Source organism: Phycodurus eques, chromosome 13, assembly GCF_024500275.1.
Source record: "Phycodurus eques isolate BA_2022a chromosome 13, UOR_Pequ_1.1, whole genome shotgun sequence".
Classification (NCBI taxonomy): Eukaryota; Metazoa; Chordata; class Actinopteri; order Syngnathiformes; family Syngnathidae; genus Phycodurus; species Phycodurus eques.
The window spans coordinates 8,290,455-8,309,763 of NC_084537.1; the positions used below are offsets into that span (position 1 = coordinate 8,290,455).

At 42.8% G+C, this 19,309-nt stretch overlaps 1 protein-coding gene across 2 annotated transcripts in view; it reads left to right on the forward strand.

Annotated features, from left to right (window-relative positions):
* Positions 1-19,309, forward strand: part of LOC133411721 (contactin-associated protein-like 4) — an 83,016-nt gene that overhangs the window by 31,204 nt on the left and 32,503 nt on the right. For both annotated transcript variants that reach the window (XM_061694381.1, XM_061694382.1), the window contains exons 4-13: positions 1,091-1,238; positions 2,619-2,861; positions 6,123-6,298; positions 6,378-6,503; positions 11,147-11,426; positions 12,233-12,376; positions 12,447-12,621; positions 16,175-16,281; positions 18,732-18,851; positions 18,935-19,135. In XM_061694381.1, coding sequence (XP_061550365.1) covers positions 1,091-1,238; positions 2,619-2,861; positions 6,123-6,298; positions 6,378-6,503; positions 11,147-11,426; positions 12,233-12,376; positions 12,447-12,621; positions 16,175-16,281; positions 18,732-18,851; positions 18,935-19,135 — 1,720 coding nt within the window. The remainder of the gene's footprint in view (positions 1-1,090; positions 1,239-2,618; positions 2,862-6,122; positions 6,299-6,377; positions 6,504-11,146; positions 11,427-12,232; positions 12,377-12,446; positions 12,622-16,174; positions 16,282-18,731; positions 18,852-18,934; positions 19,136-19,309) is intronic.

The window sequence follows — 19,309 nt, forward strand, 5'->3', positions numbered from 1 at the left end:
AGAATGGGTCAAGGTTCACCACTTTTTGAACAACTGCGTGAGCAAGTAGTCCAACAGTTTAAGAACGTTTCTCAATGTACAATTGCAAGGAATTTAGGGATTTCATCATCTATGGTCCATAATATCATCAAAAGATACAGAGAATCTGGAAAAATCTTTGCACGTGAGCAGCACGGCAGAAAACCAACATTGAGTGTGTCTGACGGGTCCACATTTCAAATTGGTTTAGGAAATCATGGACGTCATGTCCTCCTTGCCAAAGAGGAAAAGCACCATACGGATTGTTATCAGCACAAAGTTCAAACGCCAGCATCTGTCACGGTATGGGGGTGTTTTTAGTGCCCATGGCATAGATAACATGCTGGGAAGGCACCATTCATCTCAAAAGGTGCATACAGGTTATGGAGCTAATGGAAAAATTGTATATCGCATTATCGCATAAAAACACATTGTTACTGTAACTGCATGACGATGATAGCACCCTTGTTCACTGGAAACAAGAGCAGTTTGGAAAAGTACTACAATGCACATTCCACAAGGCACAAACCCCCACACTTCCAGGCGCTGACCATATCTTGATAACAAACAATTCCTTAAAAGGTCACGGAATGTGATACCACCTACTCAAGCTTTAATAAAAAGAGCTGCGCAAGGACAGGCCCCTCAGAGGAGTTGGGAGAGCTAAGCGCGGTGCTTGTTCTTGTAGCTGCTCTCACTTTGCAAAGTTACTTAACTCAAGTTGTGATTCTCACTTCTGTCTCCTTCCTTGGTGTGAGCCTGTTGGTTTAAATAACCCTGAAGGAGCAACGCATATGCTGCCATCCAAGCAACATCTTTGTTTGACAAAAATGAGGACACATGTATTGGGACACTTAAAGGAAGTGAAAAGTGAACAAAAGTATAGGGACACTAAATGAAAGAAAATGTGAAGTTTGGTCAAAAGTATTGAGACACATACAGAAAATGAAAATTGGGGGAAAAGAGTGGACACAAGTATTGGATCTCTGCCCCAACCACTCATTGATTTATCCATTGATAATATGTAGTTCACATGATTGTGTTCCTTAGTGTGTTGTTTTTTTGTTGTCAGTCTTTTTCAGGCAACATCAACGCGGACAGTGTGGTTCAGCACAAGCTGCAGCAGTCGGCCATCGCTCGCTTCCTGCGTCTGCTTCCCGTGGGTCGGAACCCCGGTGGACGCATCGGACTGCGGCTGGAGGTCTACGGCTGCCCTTACAGTGAGTCGCCCACTTTTGCTCGTTAGAAGAGACGCCAGTGGACCATCAGGCTTTAATGAAGGAACATAAAAATATCACATCGCATCACACCACTTCTTCCTCCAATTGGAATTTTGTCTGGTTCTCCTGACGGTTTAGCAGCGACAGACACACAATCTGGGTTTTATTTCTCACGTCTCTCTCATATCACGTCGTACGTCGAGATAGTATTTTATTGAAGGCGAGCGGCAAACAACAAATTAGGGTTTGAAGCCAGGGTTAATGTTTCAAAAAAGGGTTAGCGCTTCAAATTAAGGTTTCAAGTCTTGGTCAAGGTTTTAAAAAAGGTTAGCACATCAAATTAGGGTTTTGAGCCACAGGGTTTCAAAACAGGTTAGTGTTTCATATTGAGTTTTCGAGCCAGGTTTAGGGTTTCAAAGTAGGGTTTCACTATAAGTTTAGAGTTTGAAGCCATGGTTAGGGTTTAAAAAAGAGTTGGAATTTCAAATTAGGGTTTTATTTTCTTTTATTATTCTTGATATAGTCTTGAGTCTTACTGGGCTAATCTGGGACCTTGGATATCTAATTTTCTGCCATATCATGTGTAAATGTGTGTTGGTATGACACAAATTCCTTGAATTCTTGAAATTAGGGTTTTAAATGAGTTTCAAGCTAGGGTTGGGGTTTCAAAAAAAGCCTGGGCTAAGGTTTCAAACTAGGGTTACAAGCCAGGATTGGGGTTTGAAACAAAGGCCAGGTTTTCGAATTAGGGCTTCAAACACAGGTTGGATTTTAGAACTAGGGATTCAAGCCACAGTTAGTGTTTCAAGCCTTGGGAAAGATTTCAAATAAGGGTTAGGGTTTCAAAACGTCTCAAGCGTGGGGTCGGGTTTCCAAAAAGGCTTTGAAGTAGTTTCTATTAAGGGTCTTAAAATGCCTAGGGTTTCCAATTAGGGTTTCGAGACACAGTTAGGGTTTATGGGGTAATGTTTCAAATAAGCATTAGTCTCAAATTAGGGTTTCAAGTCATGTTTAGGGTTTCAAACAGAGTTTAGGGTTTCAAATTAAAGTTTTAATCCACAGTTAGAGTTTCAAATGAGCATTTTAAGCCAGGGGTTGGGTTTCAAGCCAATTTATGGGTTTCAAACGAGTGTCAGGATTTCAAATTAGGGTTTCAAGGCATAGTTAGGGTTTCAGCGTACTGTAAGGTTTCAAGCTTTGGTTTGTGTGTTCGTCTAGTTGTGGTTCTAGTTGTTCTTCAATCGTGCAAACTGCGCTCAGTGCTCTTTGAGATTTTCCCTCTAAAAATGATCAAATAAGTCATAGGTAAGCACACTTTTATCCAGCCCACTCTTGACAGTCTTCTCATTGGTGGACACGGTCGTGACTTGTGCTCCTCAGCTTCTGACGTGATGTCGTTGGACGGCGAGGGCGGCATCGTGGCGTACTCATGGAGCGGCGTGTCGAGGAGCTCGTCCAGTGAAGAGGAGAAAGAGAACGAGGAGGAGGTCTCGCTGAAGTTCAAGAGCCTGAAGAATTGTGGGACGCTGCTGCACGCTAAAGGAACCTGGGGACTCGGACTCAGTGTGGAGCTCAAGGCAGGAAAATTCGTCATGGCGACCACAGGAGAACAACAACAACAAGGTATCAACATCCATCCATTTTCTGAGCCGCTTACCCTCACAAGAGTCGCGGGCGTGCTGGAGCCTATCCCAGCTACTATCGGACAGGAGGCGTGGTACACCCTGAACTGATTGCCAGCCAATCGCAGGGCACATACAAACAAACGACCATTCACACTCACATTCACACCTACGGGCAATTCAGAGTTGTCAATTAACCTACCATGCATGTTTTTGGGATGTGGGAGGAAACCGGAATGTCCGGAGAAAACCCACGCAGGCACGTGGAGAACATGCAAACTCCACACAGGCGGGGCCGGGGATTGAACCCTGGTCATAGGAACTGTGAGGCAGACGCTCTAAACAGTCGCACACCGTGCCGCCAGGTATCAACATACTAACCAAAAACAACAGAGGGGTTTGAAACAAGGGGGAGGCTTTCAAATAGGTTTGAACTCAGGGTTAGACTTCAACTTTGGGATTCAAGCCAGGGTTACGTTGTCAAATTTGTGTTTCAAAGGGTTTTAAACCAGCACTAGGGTTGACAGTTAGGGTTTCAAGCCTGGGTTAGGGTTTTAAATTTGCTTCAAGTCTTTTTTTGAGCAAAGGTTCCAAATGACGGTTTCCCGACGGGGGTTAGGTTTCTAGCCAAGGTTCGGGTTGCAAGCCTTATTTAGAGTTCTAAAGTAAGGTTTCCTACCAGGGGTAAGGTTACAAACAAGGGTTAGGCTTTCAAATTAGGGTTTGTAGCCTGGGTTAAGGTTTCAAATCTGGTTTAGAGATTCAAAGTATGGTTTCATGCCAAGGTTAGGGTTTCACCAAGTGTTAGGAGCTCAAAGCAGGGCTTCAGGTCAGATTTCAAGGTAGGGTATTATTGTTTTTTTTAAGTTTGAATTTCTCCAAAGTAGATATAATATCCTTTGTGTGTTCTGCTGTAATTGTTGAAAGTCATACGATGATCCACTGACTTGTGAGTCATGCTTTCATTTCAGATGTTTGTCATTAGCTTGGTGTGCTCAAGTGAAACTTGAAAATCAGATTTGATGTTCACTCCTCATGTGCAATATTCACTATCTGTATGTGCAATAATCTTCTCATTGTCTGCTTTTGGCTGGAAAGAATGGGTTATCTTCATATTTCCTCTGCTTATCTCATCTTTTTCACGCTATAGCAACAAACAAAAACATTTGCATTTCAATGCAGAAATGCACGCTTTAAAACTTTACTACGACTAATGCTATTGCCAATATCACTACTATTAATTCCAGCCATCCATTTTCTGTACCGCTTCTCCTCACTAGGGCCGCGGGCTTGCCGGAGCTTTTCCCAGCTATCTTCGGGCGAGAGGCGGGGTACACTCTGAACTGGTCGCCAGCCAATCGCACGCTATTAATTCTACTTCTACTAATTCTACATCTCCTACTACTTCCACTATTACTAATACTACATCTACTACAAATTCTACTAATATGATTTCTCCTAGTACTACATTTACTCCTACTACTACAAGTACTTTGACTCTGAACGGTACTCCTCCTCATCTGCCTCCTCCGCCTCTTACTACTAATAATACTAGTACTAATACTATACTGCTATACTTCTACCACTCATGCTACTGCTAATAATACTACTACGACTGCAGCTACTATCATTACTGCTTCGACTGTTAACACTACTACTGCTATTAGTACTACTAATTCCACTTCTACTTATATTATTTCTATTACTACAACTACTAGTCCCTCTTCCACCACCACTACTACAACTACTGCTACCACTACTTCTATTCCAATAACTATAACTACTAATCCTACTAGCACAACCGCTACTGCTACTACCAATACTTTGGCTGCAAATACTAAGACTACAAATTCTTCTCGTACTACTGTTACAACTATTATTCCTATACTGTACTACTATACTTCTACTATTAAAGCTACAGCTACTAATCCTACAAATATTAATACCATGATACTAACTCTACTAGTACTCTGTCTACTAGTGCTATTAGGCCACTACTACTACTACTACTATTACCAATACCAATCCTACTAATAGTATTTATACTATAATGCTAATAATAAAAATACTAAAAGAGAACAACTATTAACTACTAGTATTAATACTACTTCAACTACTTCTATTTTTTTCAACTATTACTAATGATAATACTGTATCACCGCTACTACTTCTGTTAATAATGATGCTATAGTCTATCCATCCATCCATCCATCCATCCATTTTCTTCTCCTCACTAGGGTCGCGGGCGTGCTGGAGCCAATCCCAGCTGTCATCGGGCAGGAGGCGGGGTACACCCTGAACTGGTTGCCTGAACTGGGACATACAAACAAACAACCATTCACACTCACATAAACACCTACGGGCAATTTTGAGTCTCCAAGTCATGCATGTTTTTGGGATGTGGGAGGAAACCGGAGGTTACGGTTTCCCGTCGGTACATGGTGCCGACGGGAAACCCGTCGGGAAACCGTAACTTTATGCAAAAGCGATTCTTGTTATCATGCGCCAGTGACAAAATAAGATATTTATTCTTTGGATTGTAAATAAGTTGTTGACTAGGAGACAAACTCCTGCCTCCTCATTTTCAGATGAAGATGTTTTTGTCCATCATCTTCTTCCTCGGCTTCCCTCGACACCAATGGATACATTTTTAACGACTGCGTTGGGTTTCTTCTGGAGCTTTTCCTTCCTTCGTTCTCCCCACAGAGCTGGACCTGTGGGAACCTGGCCCTGCTAATTTGGAGCCGCCGACGCTCATCTAAGATTTATAACGTCTCACGTTTGGCGTGAACGCCGGAATATTTGGCTTCACATCTCCACTTTTTCTTCTTGTGATGATGAAGATGATGATGAGATAAGACAACCCGACTTTCAACCTCCTGCTGGGAGACAACAATGTCTCTGGAATACACAACACTTTTTCTTGCAACTTTGTTTGATGTCTTGTTAGAAAGTTATTCTTCCATTTTGTTTTTTTTAGTACTCAAATCAGACAGATGACAAACAGTTGACATGATAAAAAAACTTGTGAAAACTTTTTTTAGGCACCATGTACCGCACTATGTGCTGGATCTGGCGGACCTTACTTGAGACGATACCCGTAAGAAAAGGACACTGAATTCTGAACAAAACAAAGATGGAACAGCCTACTGAATGGACTGTGTATGATTTCAGAGGGTCACATTTTTGGGGGGACTTGGTGGGGCACTGCCTCGAATATAAAATCACCTTGACAGTATCTTTTTTTTTTTTCTTCTCCTAGCATGGACTTCTAGTCCCGGACATCGACATGTGGCTTCGTTGGGCAGCCTCTTGGATGACCAACAATGGCACCTGGTGGCCGTAGAATGTCACGCGGGTCGGTGCAACGTCACCGTGGACCAGCACAGGGAGACCGTGGACCTGCCGCCGTGTTTCCACCACTGGCACATCCAGCAGGTTCTCTAAAAACCATCACCGCCATCTGCCTTCTTCTCTCTGTGTCATGCTTCACGTTTTGCATCCTGGTGTCTTCCAGCTGAGCGTGGGCGGAATTCCCAACATTCCCGACAGTAGGTTCCGAGGCTGCCTCGAGAACTTTGCGTACAACCAACATAACCTGATCGAGATGGCCAGACGTGGTGACCGCCGAGTCACCGTGACGGTCAGTCAGTGACGGCTTTTCTGATAAGGTCAAACGTCAAACGAATAGACAGTGATGATCTTTACATTTGTGCTAATTGGCTTCACATTTAGCTAGCAACATTTTAACAAACCGCAGAATTCCATTTAAACATAATAGGTCAAATCCAAGAAATAATGTTTTCCCTTTTATGTTAGCCTTTGTTGTGTAGATGTTGGATGTGGTGTGGGCACTGCCCCACTGGCCCCATCATGCAACTCACCACTCTTCTTGACACAGGGAACTGGTTTCTCTCTCCTTTGGTGAAAAATAAGACTTCCAATGGCCATGTGTTATAAATTCATCATAAAACGTCGTGACTGAAATAAAATGTTATCGAGCAAGCAGGCGCGCAGAAACATACAGTAGATCCTCACTCCGGTTATTTTACCTCATCACATCAGTTGTTGCTAGACAGAATTGGGGCACTATAGTTTTTTCCCCTACAGGTGCATAAACCTGCAGTTTGTTAAGTAATTTTCACCCAAGCTACTATTAGAGGACACAAAGCTGATGAAGTCTATCAGATCTAACCTCTAACATCTGTATTTTTCACATTTTTTAGATTTTTTTTAAATTTAGTAAATACGAGGGCTGGGTGATTAATCGAAATTCCATCCATCCATCCATCCATCCATCCATCCATTTTCTTCCGCTTATCCGAGGTCGGGTCGCGGGGGCAGTAGCTTCAGCAAAGAAGCCCAGACTTCCCTCTCCACAGCCACTTCCTCCAGCTCTTCCGAGGGGATCCCGAGGCGTTCACAGGCCAGCCGAGAGATGTAGTCTCTCCAGCATATCCTGGGTCGTCCAGAGGGTCTCCTCCCGGTGGGACGTGCCCGGAACACCTCAACAGGGAGGTGTCCAGGAGACATCCTAAACAGATGCTCGAGCCACCTCATCTGGTTCCTCTCAATGCTGAGGAGCAGCGGCTATACCCGGCTTGTATCCGGGATCTTGTTCTTTCAGTCATGACCCACAGCTCGTGACCATAGGTGAGGGTAGGAACGTAGATCGACCAGTAAATCGAGAGCTTTGCCTTTTGGCTTAGCTCCTTCTTCACCACAACGGACCGATACAAAGTCCGCATCACCAGACGCTTCACCGATCCGCCTGTCGACCACCGACTCACAATGTCCCGTGTTTAGGTCAGCAGCGCCCCATCCCCACTATACACAGTGTTGATGATGCACTGCTTCTTCCTCCTGAGACTCCGGATGGTGGACCAGAATTTCCTCAAAGCCGTCCGGAAGTCGTTCTCCATGGCCTCACCGAACTCCTACCACACCCGGGTTTTTGCGTCAGCGTCCACCAAAGCTGCATTCCGCTTGGCTAGCCGGTACCCATCAGCTGCCTCAGGAGTCCCACAGACCAAAAAGGCCTGATAGGACTCCTTCTTCAGTTTGACGGCATCCCTCACCGCTGGTGTCCACCAACGGGTTCGGGGATTGCCGCGACGACAGGCAACGACTACCTTACGGCCGCAGCTCCGGTCAGCCGCCTCGGCAATAGAGGCGCGGAGCATGGTCCACTCGGACTCAATGTCCCCCACCTCCCCCGAGACGTGGGTGAGGTTCTGCCGGAGGTGGGAGTTGAAGCCCCTTCTGACAGGGGATTCTGCCAGACATTCCCGGCAGACCCTCACAATACGTTTGGGCCTGCCATCGTCCCCTACCATCGGAGCCAACTCACCACCAGGTGGTGATCAGTTGACAGCTCTATCCCTCTCTTCACCAAGTGTCCAGGACATGCGGCCACTAGTCCGATGACACGACCACAAAGTCGATCATCGAACGGCGACCTATGGAGTCCTGGTGCCACATGCACGTGTGTACACCCTTATGCTCGAACATGGTGTTCGTTATGGACAGTCCATGGTGAGCACGGAAGTCTAATAACAGAGCACCTCCTGAGGCGGCCGACCGGAGCTGTGGCCGTAAGGTAGTCGGTGCCTGTCCTCCCTGAACCCGTTGATGAACACCAACAGTGAGGGATGCCGTCAAGCTGAAGAAGGAGTCCTATCGGTCCTTTTTGGCCTGTGGGACTGCTGAGGCAGCTGATGGGTACCGGCTGGCCAAGCGGAATGCAGCTTTGGTGGTCGCTGAAGCAAAAAGGAGGAGGGAGGAGTTCGGTGAGGCCATGGAGAAAGACTTCTGAACCGCTTTGAGAAAATTCTGGTCCACCATCCGGCGTCTCAGGAGGGGGAAGCAGTGCACCATCAACACTGTGTATAGTGGGGACGGGGCGCTGCTGACCTCGACTCGGGATGTTGTGAGCCGGTGGGGAGAATACTTTGAAGACCTCCTCAATTCCACCGACACGCCTTCCCATGAGGAAGCAGAGTTTGGGTTCTCTGAGGCGGGCTCTCCTATTTCTGGCCTTGAGGTCACCGTGGTGGTTAAAAAGCTCGTCAGTGGCAAGGCGCCGGGGGTGGATGAGATTCGCCCAGAGTTCCTAAAGGCTCTGGATGTTGTGGGGCTGTCCTGGTTGACACGCCTCTGCAACATCGCGTGGACATCGGGGACAGTGCCTCTGGATTGGCAGACTGGGGTGATGGTCCCCCCTTTTAAGAAGTTTAAGAAGAACTCCTCACCCTCCTTGGTAAGGTTAAGAAGGAGCTAAGCCGGAAGGCGAAGCTCTCGATTTACTGGTCGATCTACGTTCCTCCCCTCACCTAAGGTCACGAGCTGTGGGTTGTGACCGAAAGGACAAGATCCCGGATACAAGCGGCCGAAATGAGTTTCTTCCGCAGGGTGTCCGGGCTCTCCCTTAGAGATAAGGTGAGAAGCTCGGTCATCCGGGAGGATCTCAGATTAGATCCGCTGCTCCGCCACATCGAGAGGAGCCAGATGAGGTAGCTAATTCCATGGACCAGTGCAACCGGCACATTTAAAAGAGGGATGTCCTGGCTGCTGTGGCCGTGATCACCGCCGAGTTCATTCATGTCCGTCAAAGCGGCTTCTCTCATCCTCTTGAAATGCGGCTCACAAGTGCACACTGACAGTCTTTGACATGGCGAAAGAAGAAACTGATTTGCTTGAGTCTGGGAGGTCGATGCAAAGTATATATACGAACTGCAAGCAGACCTCCACGGGCGGATGATGTAAAGTTGGCTTGGGAGGAGATCACAGATCTACGCTGTGAAGTGGGGACTCGGAGACCGACCCCCACTCGTGATCATTTGTGTGCCCCCATAACTGTGCCGGCCAGTGGGATTATTTCAACAATATAATAATGATATTAATAATAATAATGCATTCAATAATGATTAAGAGAGTTTCATGGCCGCTGTTCACATACTGTATTTATGAATGGAATACGTCTGACATCCACCACACGTTCGCGGAGCTTGCCTATCTGCCTGTGCCCCGATCAAATTCGTGAAAATTGTGTTAGACCAGCTGCGCCAATAGTTAGCCGTTGTCTCAGCAAGCCTAAATTCAGACAGGCTTTCTGCCTCCAAATTGTCATACCGCTCGGCGCATCTCCCAGGAAAAACCCTCGCTGCGCCGAAATGGCCAGATTGGCACAGACCATTCTGCCAAATTGGCAGACGTGGAGCGAGACTTGCGTATAGATGAAAATCATTATTTGCGCCACGCCGCAGATACGCTATCTACGAAAATAGAGCCCTTTATTCCAGGTCCATGGCTAGTTAGCTACGATGCTAATCTGCTTGGCTATGAAATAATAACATTGTCCATAATTCTAATAGAAGTAAGATTATGCAGTGTCATTTAATGTTGGTGGTTGAAAGATTTATTTTTTTTTCACCATCGAGGCATTGTTCAATAAATGGCATCTTGCCATCTGACTGCCTTGATATATATATTATGTTTATCCCTTATTGGCTTTTTATGATAAATTAGGCGATGGGCAAAGGAGTCTCTCAGCATAACACCTCCATATTGGCCATTTAGACCTCCCTTGCTTTTTAAAAGTCATACTCACTGGGGAGCATTTTCACTCTAAAAGTTCACACAAAAATGATGAATACTGGAGGAAGAAAGTGGACCTATTCACATGCTCGGTTAACGCTCCAATGGAGGCTCTTCAAGAGATGATTTCTCTAAAACACAAACACAATGTGAATGTGTGTGTATGGAGAGATGGCAGCAGCTTTTTTAAAAAAGAATTTCAGTACAGTGACTTTGTACACCCCTCATGAACCTGAATTTATGCAAACTGCACCACAAACATGCTTTACGTGTCATCATCAGGGCAATGGAACTTTTGATGACAAGCCGACGTCGGTATGTTTGCTGACTGGTAGTATGTAGTTTGAGAGGTGCCAGACACAGAGAAAAAAAGACAACAAAAAGCAATAACACCCTTTGTTACATTACAGTTAAATCGGTTCAGCATTGTTACTAAATTTCATTTCATCCCACCATAAAGAACCTGTCTTTCATTTGACTTTGTCCCCCCCCCCCAGTTTTGTTTTGCTAACGCTATTGGCTGCTCATGGTTATGCTAATGTTGCTAATGTCACGTTTAAGGAGACTCACTGATGAGGAGCGCTGTGACCCGCGGTCACACAGACACGCCCCCTTCCCACCCCACGCCCCACAGTTGATTAATATTCATGCTTTTGCTGTTTTGAATTTTTTTTTTTTTTTGTCTCACAGGGCAATGTCACCTTCGCATGTGCCCACCAGACGCTGGCTGTGGCGGCCACCTTCCCCGGGCCCCAAGGCTTCCTCCAGTTGCCAGGTGCGGGGGTGGCGGACTTGCTGCCCGCTGGGGGAGTGTCCGTGGGGCTTCAGTTCCGGACCTGGAACCGGGAGGGTCTCCTGCTCACCTTCCGGCTTCCTCGGCAGGCTGGCATCATCTGGGTGTACCTGAGCGACACCCGGCTCAGGCTGCGGGTGCAGAAGGCTGGCAACGTGCTGCTGGAGCTCAAGGCAGGTCAGTACAGAACATTAAATATAGGCAAGCACGGTCCAAGAGTGGTTAGCGTGTCTGCGTAACAGTTCTAAGGTTTTATGTTCCTACTTGTTCGGTTTGGGTTCATGTTCAGTTGGGGTTATTGTTATCTTAGAATAAGGGTTGAGTGAGGTCCGAGTATGTGTGTCTGCTGCGGCTCTCTGTGACTTTGGAAAATAAATAATGAGGATTTAATTTAAATTCTCAGTTAGTTCTTTCATTTTTCTAATGTAATTCTAAATTTGAAGATCGTAGTGCTCTTGTAAAAAAAAAAAAAAAAAAAAAATCTGTGACACATGGGCGCCAAGATTTGTTGACCTGTTCCACGTCCGATAGACAAACCATGGAAAAATCCCAGAAAAAAGTTTCTGAAGAAAACAAAATATTTAATGCTATGTGCTATATGAGCTGTATTAAAAACAAACATTGCTCACGCCTCACAGATGTCAGTTTACAATGTGTGATTTCGGAAATGCAACACACTAGTTTTTTATACAGGTAGAAATACAGGTAAAAAAAAAAAAAAAAAGAGATATGCAGTCGTATTCTCACTTTAGATGTCAAAATGGTTTTGTTGCTCCTGGTGTTGTTTTCTGTGAGAGAATGGCTCTTTGAGTATTTAAGGTTGCAGACCCTGAGTTAGGGTTAAGTTTGAGTTCTTCTTAGATTAGCGTAAAATTGGGATCAAGTTCAGTGTTATGGTTAGGTTCCGAGCCTTCACGATGTAAATGTAAAAAAAGAAAATGCTTACAATACTGAATTGGGAGTCTGTGTGGATTGGTTGCCAGGTTCTGGTCTGGATGACGGTCAGTGGCATTCGGTGGATTTGAAGTCCAGACGAGGACACCTGAGCATCAGTGTGGACAAAGATGAAATGGCTCAATCCAGTCCTTCCTTCATCATTGCCGTCGAGAAGGACCTCTTCTTCGGTGGTAGGTGTACATCTGACAACATTCTCCTACATCATATACAGTCACATTTAAAACGTTATGTTCTGTTGAGGTTGTCCTGTGGAGGATAAGAGGAGGGAGGACTGCAGGAACCCTTTTACCGCTTTTCAGGGTTGCCTCCGCCAACTGACTGTGGACCAGCAACAAGTAGACCTCATCCTGGTGCACCAAAGGATGCTGGGAAACTACAGTGACCTAATGATTGACACGTGTGGGATAATGGACAGGTCGGTTATTAGTTATTAGGTTGCTGGCTAAGTGACAACATGTTAACTGGAAGGAGTTTCTATACAATTGTAATACGCCAAATTTACATCATAGTTAATGTTGTATAAAATTGACTGATGTAACAATATCTACATCATATTTAACATTGCTACACCTTCAATGTAAGTTATATAAATGATATTTAATTTTCCGTACACAGGGCTTGACATTAATGCCCACCAACTGCGGGTGGATTCTACCGAGGTAACACAGCCACTGTGGCAGGTTGAAGTTGATACTAAGGGAATCGCGAATCATAAAAACGAGAAAGACATACTGCGGCTTTGATAATAAAGAGCTTTACTTCCAAGAAAAGTAGCAAACACTGGCCACTAGTACGAATGAGCGACAACGAGGCAAGTGAGTAACCACAACACGACACTCACTCATGGTTTTTGAATAAATAAACCAACAGATAGTGAACAATAACAAAATGAAAGTGGTGGTTGGATACACAATGTCTTCTACTACGACTAGTAGTAGGGAATAATTATAACATCTAACATCTAACATCAACAGTAAATAAGTCATTCTTAGCAACTATTTAAGAAAATGCTGCTCTGCATGCTAGGGATTCCATTGTCAACTTCCTCCGATGCTACAATATTAATTATCGTGTAAAAATGGCAAGAAAGCCATTTCCAGAGCTGTGAAATGTTACACGTCCGTATTTTGTTCCGGAAATCACTGAACGCTGACTCGTCACGGACGTAACATGGATTGTTCTGGATATGGGGGTAAAAAAAATCCAGCCTCCGACATTACCGGCCAGTACGGCGCTGTGTGTGGCCACCGTGACAAACATGTCTTAAATAAATTTGATGAAATAAACACGATATTTTTTTAAAGAGAGAGAGGAAAAAAAGCTGCTTTAGGGGTGAAATTATTATTATTAATAATACATATTGGTAATATCAGATAATGTATTGTTATTATTATTATTATTATTATTAGTCCCACAGTGGGGAGATTTGCATCATTTTAGCGACAATAGAAGATATAGGACATATCAATACTGTATATAATATAAATAGCTGGCAAGTACCTTCACAAAATAGAAACCTAAACTATTGTCCATGCATAAACTATCCAAGTCAATCTATCAGCATTGTTATTTGTTTGTTTGCAAAATAGAGTGCTGAGTTTGAATTGACTTTTGTGATCTGATTAATGTGATTCAGGGTGCAACTGCGTCCGCCATTACAAGGGTGATAGAAATAAAAACATTAAAATACCAAATATTGAAGCCATCATTTATTAATGATTACAATTATAGAGTAATGGTTATGTTTTGCATTTGAACAGTATGCAGAATTTCTCTTTATCCAATTACATAATGTACTGCAATAACTGTCCTGCTGTAATTTCTTTCTAAAATATAGAAATTCAGTCATAATAATAAACAATAATGTTGAGATATTGCATTTTTCTGTAACCAAACCCTTGTTCTACAGTAACTTAAACAATACTTGAACACACTCTGATTCTTGTCTTCTGATTTCAAAACTAGTTATCCCTCAATTTGTTGTGTAATGGTAATATGTTTTGGTGATGATTAAACATTTATATATTTCACTGTTCTAACGGCCCTCTGAGGGAAATCGTAACTACAATGCGGCCCGAGACAAAAAAGAGTTTGACACCCCTGTTCTATACAATGCGATATTTAGGGTTTGTATCCTATTTACTGCACATATTTAATATTTATACAACTCTTATCTTCTGTACACCTCTAATGCAGCATGTTACGTATTGAACGTCTCTACACTGCTCATAATAGTTACAGTACATACATATAGTATATGTAACACAATGTTTTATATGTTGCATTTCCAGGTACATTTGTAGTTAGTCATCCATAGGTGAAATTCATAGGGCACAATTACAGTTGTCCCGTGAACTATTGTTTATTTTTACATTTGTCACTTGAACCACATGCCATCAATCCAGCCTCAGACTCCATGTCAGATCGCTAGCGTCACACGGAGTGATACCACCGAAGCAGAACTAATCGTTTAGTTTGGTCTGGCTGACAAACCGGCGCTCAATTAATGCAACGTTCACCACAATTATCAAACCTGTCGGACGTCAAAAAAACGAACAAACAAAAAAACATGCGGCTAGAAACGTGTGAGGAATAAAACGAGCTAACGCTTAACGAAGCGAGCTGATGTCCTTGCCAAGGTCACAACTCCTCCATTTTGCATCCATTGTGTTGTTAGTGGTTAGCGCGTAGCAGCCATACGCTCGGTGAACGCGTTGATTGAATTGAACGCAAGTCAGGTGGAAAATGTCGTTTTTCAACAAAAGGCCAGCGTGGTAGTCATACTCCATGGGACCTTATTATTACATCTACCCTCCAGTATTCTTACTGTTGCGCATCAGGAAGAAAACGTCACCAAAGTTTTCAGCCAGGTCAAATGAAATAAAAGTCAAATGAAACCTCTCAAGTTTTGTAATTCGTTTTCTTCTTTTGCTTTGTACCATTCTCTATACAATAGAAGTACACACACACACACACACACACACACACACACAGTATGAAACCAGAAATCAACTCAATATGAAAAGGGGCAGGAAAATTAGAAATGTAAAACATTCTCATTTTTTGGTAATTATGTAGGATTTGAGTCAGTTCGAAATATTCCCTTACAGGTTTCAGTTATTGGTGCAAAAAAAACATTGGAAAAAGCAGAAATATTATTCAAATGTGCAACATCTAATGTTATTTTTTGTTTATGTCATTGCTTTTGTTTAATTAATGCATTCATTTAATTAATACGTTTTTGTGTAACTAATTACGTAGGATTTAAGTCGGATCACGCTTAGGCTCCAGGTGTAAGTTATCAGCATTGCTGTAATAAAACACAAATCTGAAAACCTAAAACCAGTAGTGTTTTTTGGGGGTTGTTTATTTTATTGTTTTGTTTTTTTTTTCGTAATTACGTAGGATGCAAGTCAGATCGCGTTTGGAGTATACTTTTCACATCATATGTAAACAACATCAATAGAAACAAATACTCAAGACGGGCAAAACAGATTTTATTGTCCGTTGGTGGTAAGATGAGTATTAATAATAACTTTCTCATCCAATGTCTGATGTTTTGTGATTTTGTTTGATTTTTACATCAGTTGTAAGTCTGGCCGCCATTAGCCTAGGTTGTTGTTATCATACATATGAAACAGAAAGATAATCAACCACTAAAAATAAAAAAGGACTACAGCGATTTTATCATCCAATTGTGCTCTAATGAGTATGAGTAATAACGTGAAACAACACTTCTTTTGCATCATATAAAAAAAACTAAAACAAATTTGAAACTCTGCAATAGAGCAGAACATAAATGATATATCCGAATCTTAAGTATACAGTAAAACATCCGATATTCCATGTATGTCCTAGGTTTCCAAACGTTTTCAATTTTTACCATAAACATATAACCATAAGTAATATTTCATCTGTATTTATGTTTATATATATATATATTATTATTATTATTTTATTTTTTTCAGGTGTTCTCCGAGTCGCTGCGAGCACGGTGGACGTTGCACTCAAACCTGGACGCACTTCCACTGCAACTGCAGCGACAGCGGCTACGGTGGCGCCACCTGCCACAGCTGTGAGTCATTGCGGGGCCAGTCTCCGAAATAGAAATAGTGGAAAATAAATAAAAGCGAGGCCCTGCAAACTCAGGCAGAGTCAGCACACTGCGACATTTAATATGGATCAGCTGCTGTATTTCTTTATAAGTCACTTTGCACGGCCAAAAAGTAAATTGACCACTAACTCTTAAATGTCTTTGTTTGCAAAAACAAAAGACCCAAAAAGTGTTCCGTTTTTGTGAAAACATGTATGTTGGGTTTGTTGAAGACCCTAAAATGTCTTTCGTGTTTACAAAAAGCATGTATGTTCATTAAAGACACACACAAAAATTTCTTCACTCAAATGAGTGTTAAATTAGTTGAAGAATGTCTTTTCATGCTTACAATAACCCCCCAAATAGTCTTTATGACCCAAACGGTGTTCAACGTGAACAAAATCTCATGTGCTACCTTCATTGAAGAGACTAAATTGTCTTGCACTTTTATGAAAAGTCGTTTTTTTTTACAGACCCAAAAAGTGAAAATGTGTTAGGTTTGTTGAAGGCTTTAAAATGTCTTTCCTGTTGACAATAAAACCCTGTATGTTCATGAAAGACCTCAAAAGAGAAAACATTTACGAAAATGCATATGTTAACTAAAGTTTACCAAAATGTTTATGTTAGGTTTGCCCTAAAATGTTTTTTTTTTTTAATGAAATAATACCCAGTCTGTTTGTTAAAGCCCAAAATGTGTTCAACATTAACAAAAATGCACATGTTTGGTTCGTAAAAGAGGCTAAAATGTCTTTTATATTTCTGTAAAAAATATGTATGTGAGCAACAATGAAGATTGTTAAATTTTTATCCCTGACACGTTGACGACGACACGTCAAGGATAACCTAACCTAACCCTAACCTGCTAGATATTTGAAAATTCCATGTTTTCTGGGAAAAGTGGCAAAAGCACTTATTCACAGGACATTTTCTGATCCTTTCATAATCAAAATAAGCAAAAAGGTCCACGCAGACATTTTGAGGCTTAGGTGTTCAAGGGGTAATGTCTCTCATGTTTGTGGAAAAAAAAACACTTTATTTTCATTAAAGACCCAAAAAGTGTACAAAAACCCATGTTAGCAGTTGAGGACTCTAAAATCCATCCATTGATCCATTTTCCGTACTTTCATATTAAAAAAAACAAAACAGTTTTGTAAAGATATAATCCGCGCCCCCTACTGCTGGAACTCAGCATTATAACACAGCAGTCTGTCGCTTCGGTATGACATAGGCTGTGCCGAGTCCAACTGTCCCCGTCTCCCCCTCTCACAACCCCTAGCGGGTGAATATACACCAACGTAGTGTGTAATAGAGCTGTTGAAACTCGCGAGGTAAATAAAACGGCCGAGTGAAACTGTCAATAGTTCAATATCCAGCGTACAAATTCATCCTCTAACCACTGAAGTGTTACAGTACCTGTTAATGTGGAGACATAAACATACATTTCCAGATCACCACCCACACCGGTGCTGGTAGCCAACGGCTCCTCGAAAAGAGGTAGATGTTGTTCATTTGCGCCACTTTTTATTATTGTTTTTGATTACACAGTAATTATTGTATGACTATTTTATGTTGTGGATGACAGCTTTAAAGACTATTATATTTAATGGGATATTTTTTTCTAGAAGATTATGCATTTCTGACTCGTACAACCTCAGGGGCGTTCAATTTTAGAGGCTCCACTAAATGCTATGAATAGCTCTGTCATGTCGCTATAACATACTGTAATAAGGATATTATCTAAAGCAAGGGTCTCAAACTCAACTTACTTGGAGGTAGAGTCTGGGTGAGCCTGGGCCACATCAGGTATTACCCTTTTTTGTGGAATGTTTCAAGTATTCCAAAAAAAACGGACAACTGATCCAACGTTTTGAATCTATCAAGAACAGTTCAGTACATGAACAGTTCTTCAGAATGTAGGCTTCTCTTGCCTACGTCTTTTCCTGAAATTGTCTCTGCTTGTCACCAACCTCTCTCCTTGGCAGGTTTTGAGAAAGACATGACTGGGGCTGGGTGACAGAATATATTTTCCATCCTTATAGTGTCACTTTGGAATCATGTTTCAACCAAGTGACTAATGTTTTGAATTTGGGTTGGCTAATTTGTCGACAAACCCCACCGGAAGCTGTCGTGAGGCTGAGCCATGGTCGCCCATCACTGCAAAAATACATATAAAATGTCTAGGGCAACGACTCGGCAAAAAGATGTCTTTGAGAAAAACAAGCAATTTACACGAACACAAAGCTTTGCTCTCGAGTATGGGGCCACAAAATATCGTTCCTCAGGCCTCAATTGGCCCACGGGCCGCGAGTTTGAGACCTCTGATCTAAAGAGTGCAGGCAAAAATGTAATTCCTGAAGTTATTGAACTGAACCATGCGGGAAGGCGTTTTCTCAGCATAATTCAGTAAACCTTCCTACCTATCTTCCTCCTAGCGGTGTACGAACAATCCTGCGAGGCGTATAAACACAATGGCAACACATCAGGATATTTCTACATCGACGTGGATGGCAGCGGTCCCATCAAACCTCAACTAGTTTACTGCAATATGACAGGTGAGGCACACATTGTTTTTGTTTTTTTATATAATTAATATCTACGTATTTGTTTTTCTTTAACCTCCAATTTTTCCCACCAGAGGAGAACACATGGATGGAGATCCGACACAACAACACCGAGCTGACCACATTGAGTCCATCTAGTGGTGAACATCAGCACCTGGTGCAACTGGACTATTCTGCTAGCGAGGAGCAGCTGTTGGCCGTTATCGGCCAGTCAGACCACTGCCAGCAGGAAATGGCCTACCACTGCAGGAAGTCCCGCCTCCTCAACACTCCGGGTGAGGCTCCATTTTGTTTAGCGGTCACAATCTCTAAAGAAGAGTGACAATAGAAGAGTCTTCAAAGATGAGTCAGAAAAGTAATCTGAAAGGAAGAGTCTGGAAATAAGAGTCTGGACTCTGGAGAAGAAGAGTTGGAAAAGAAGAGGCCTGAAAGATGACACAGGAAAGTAG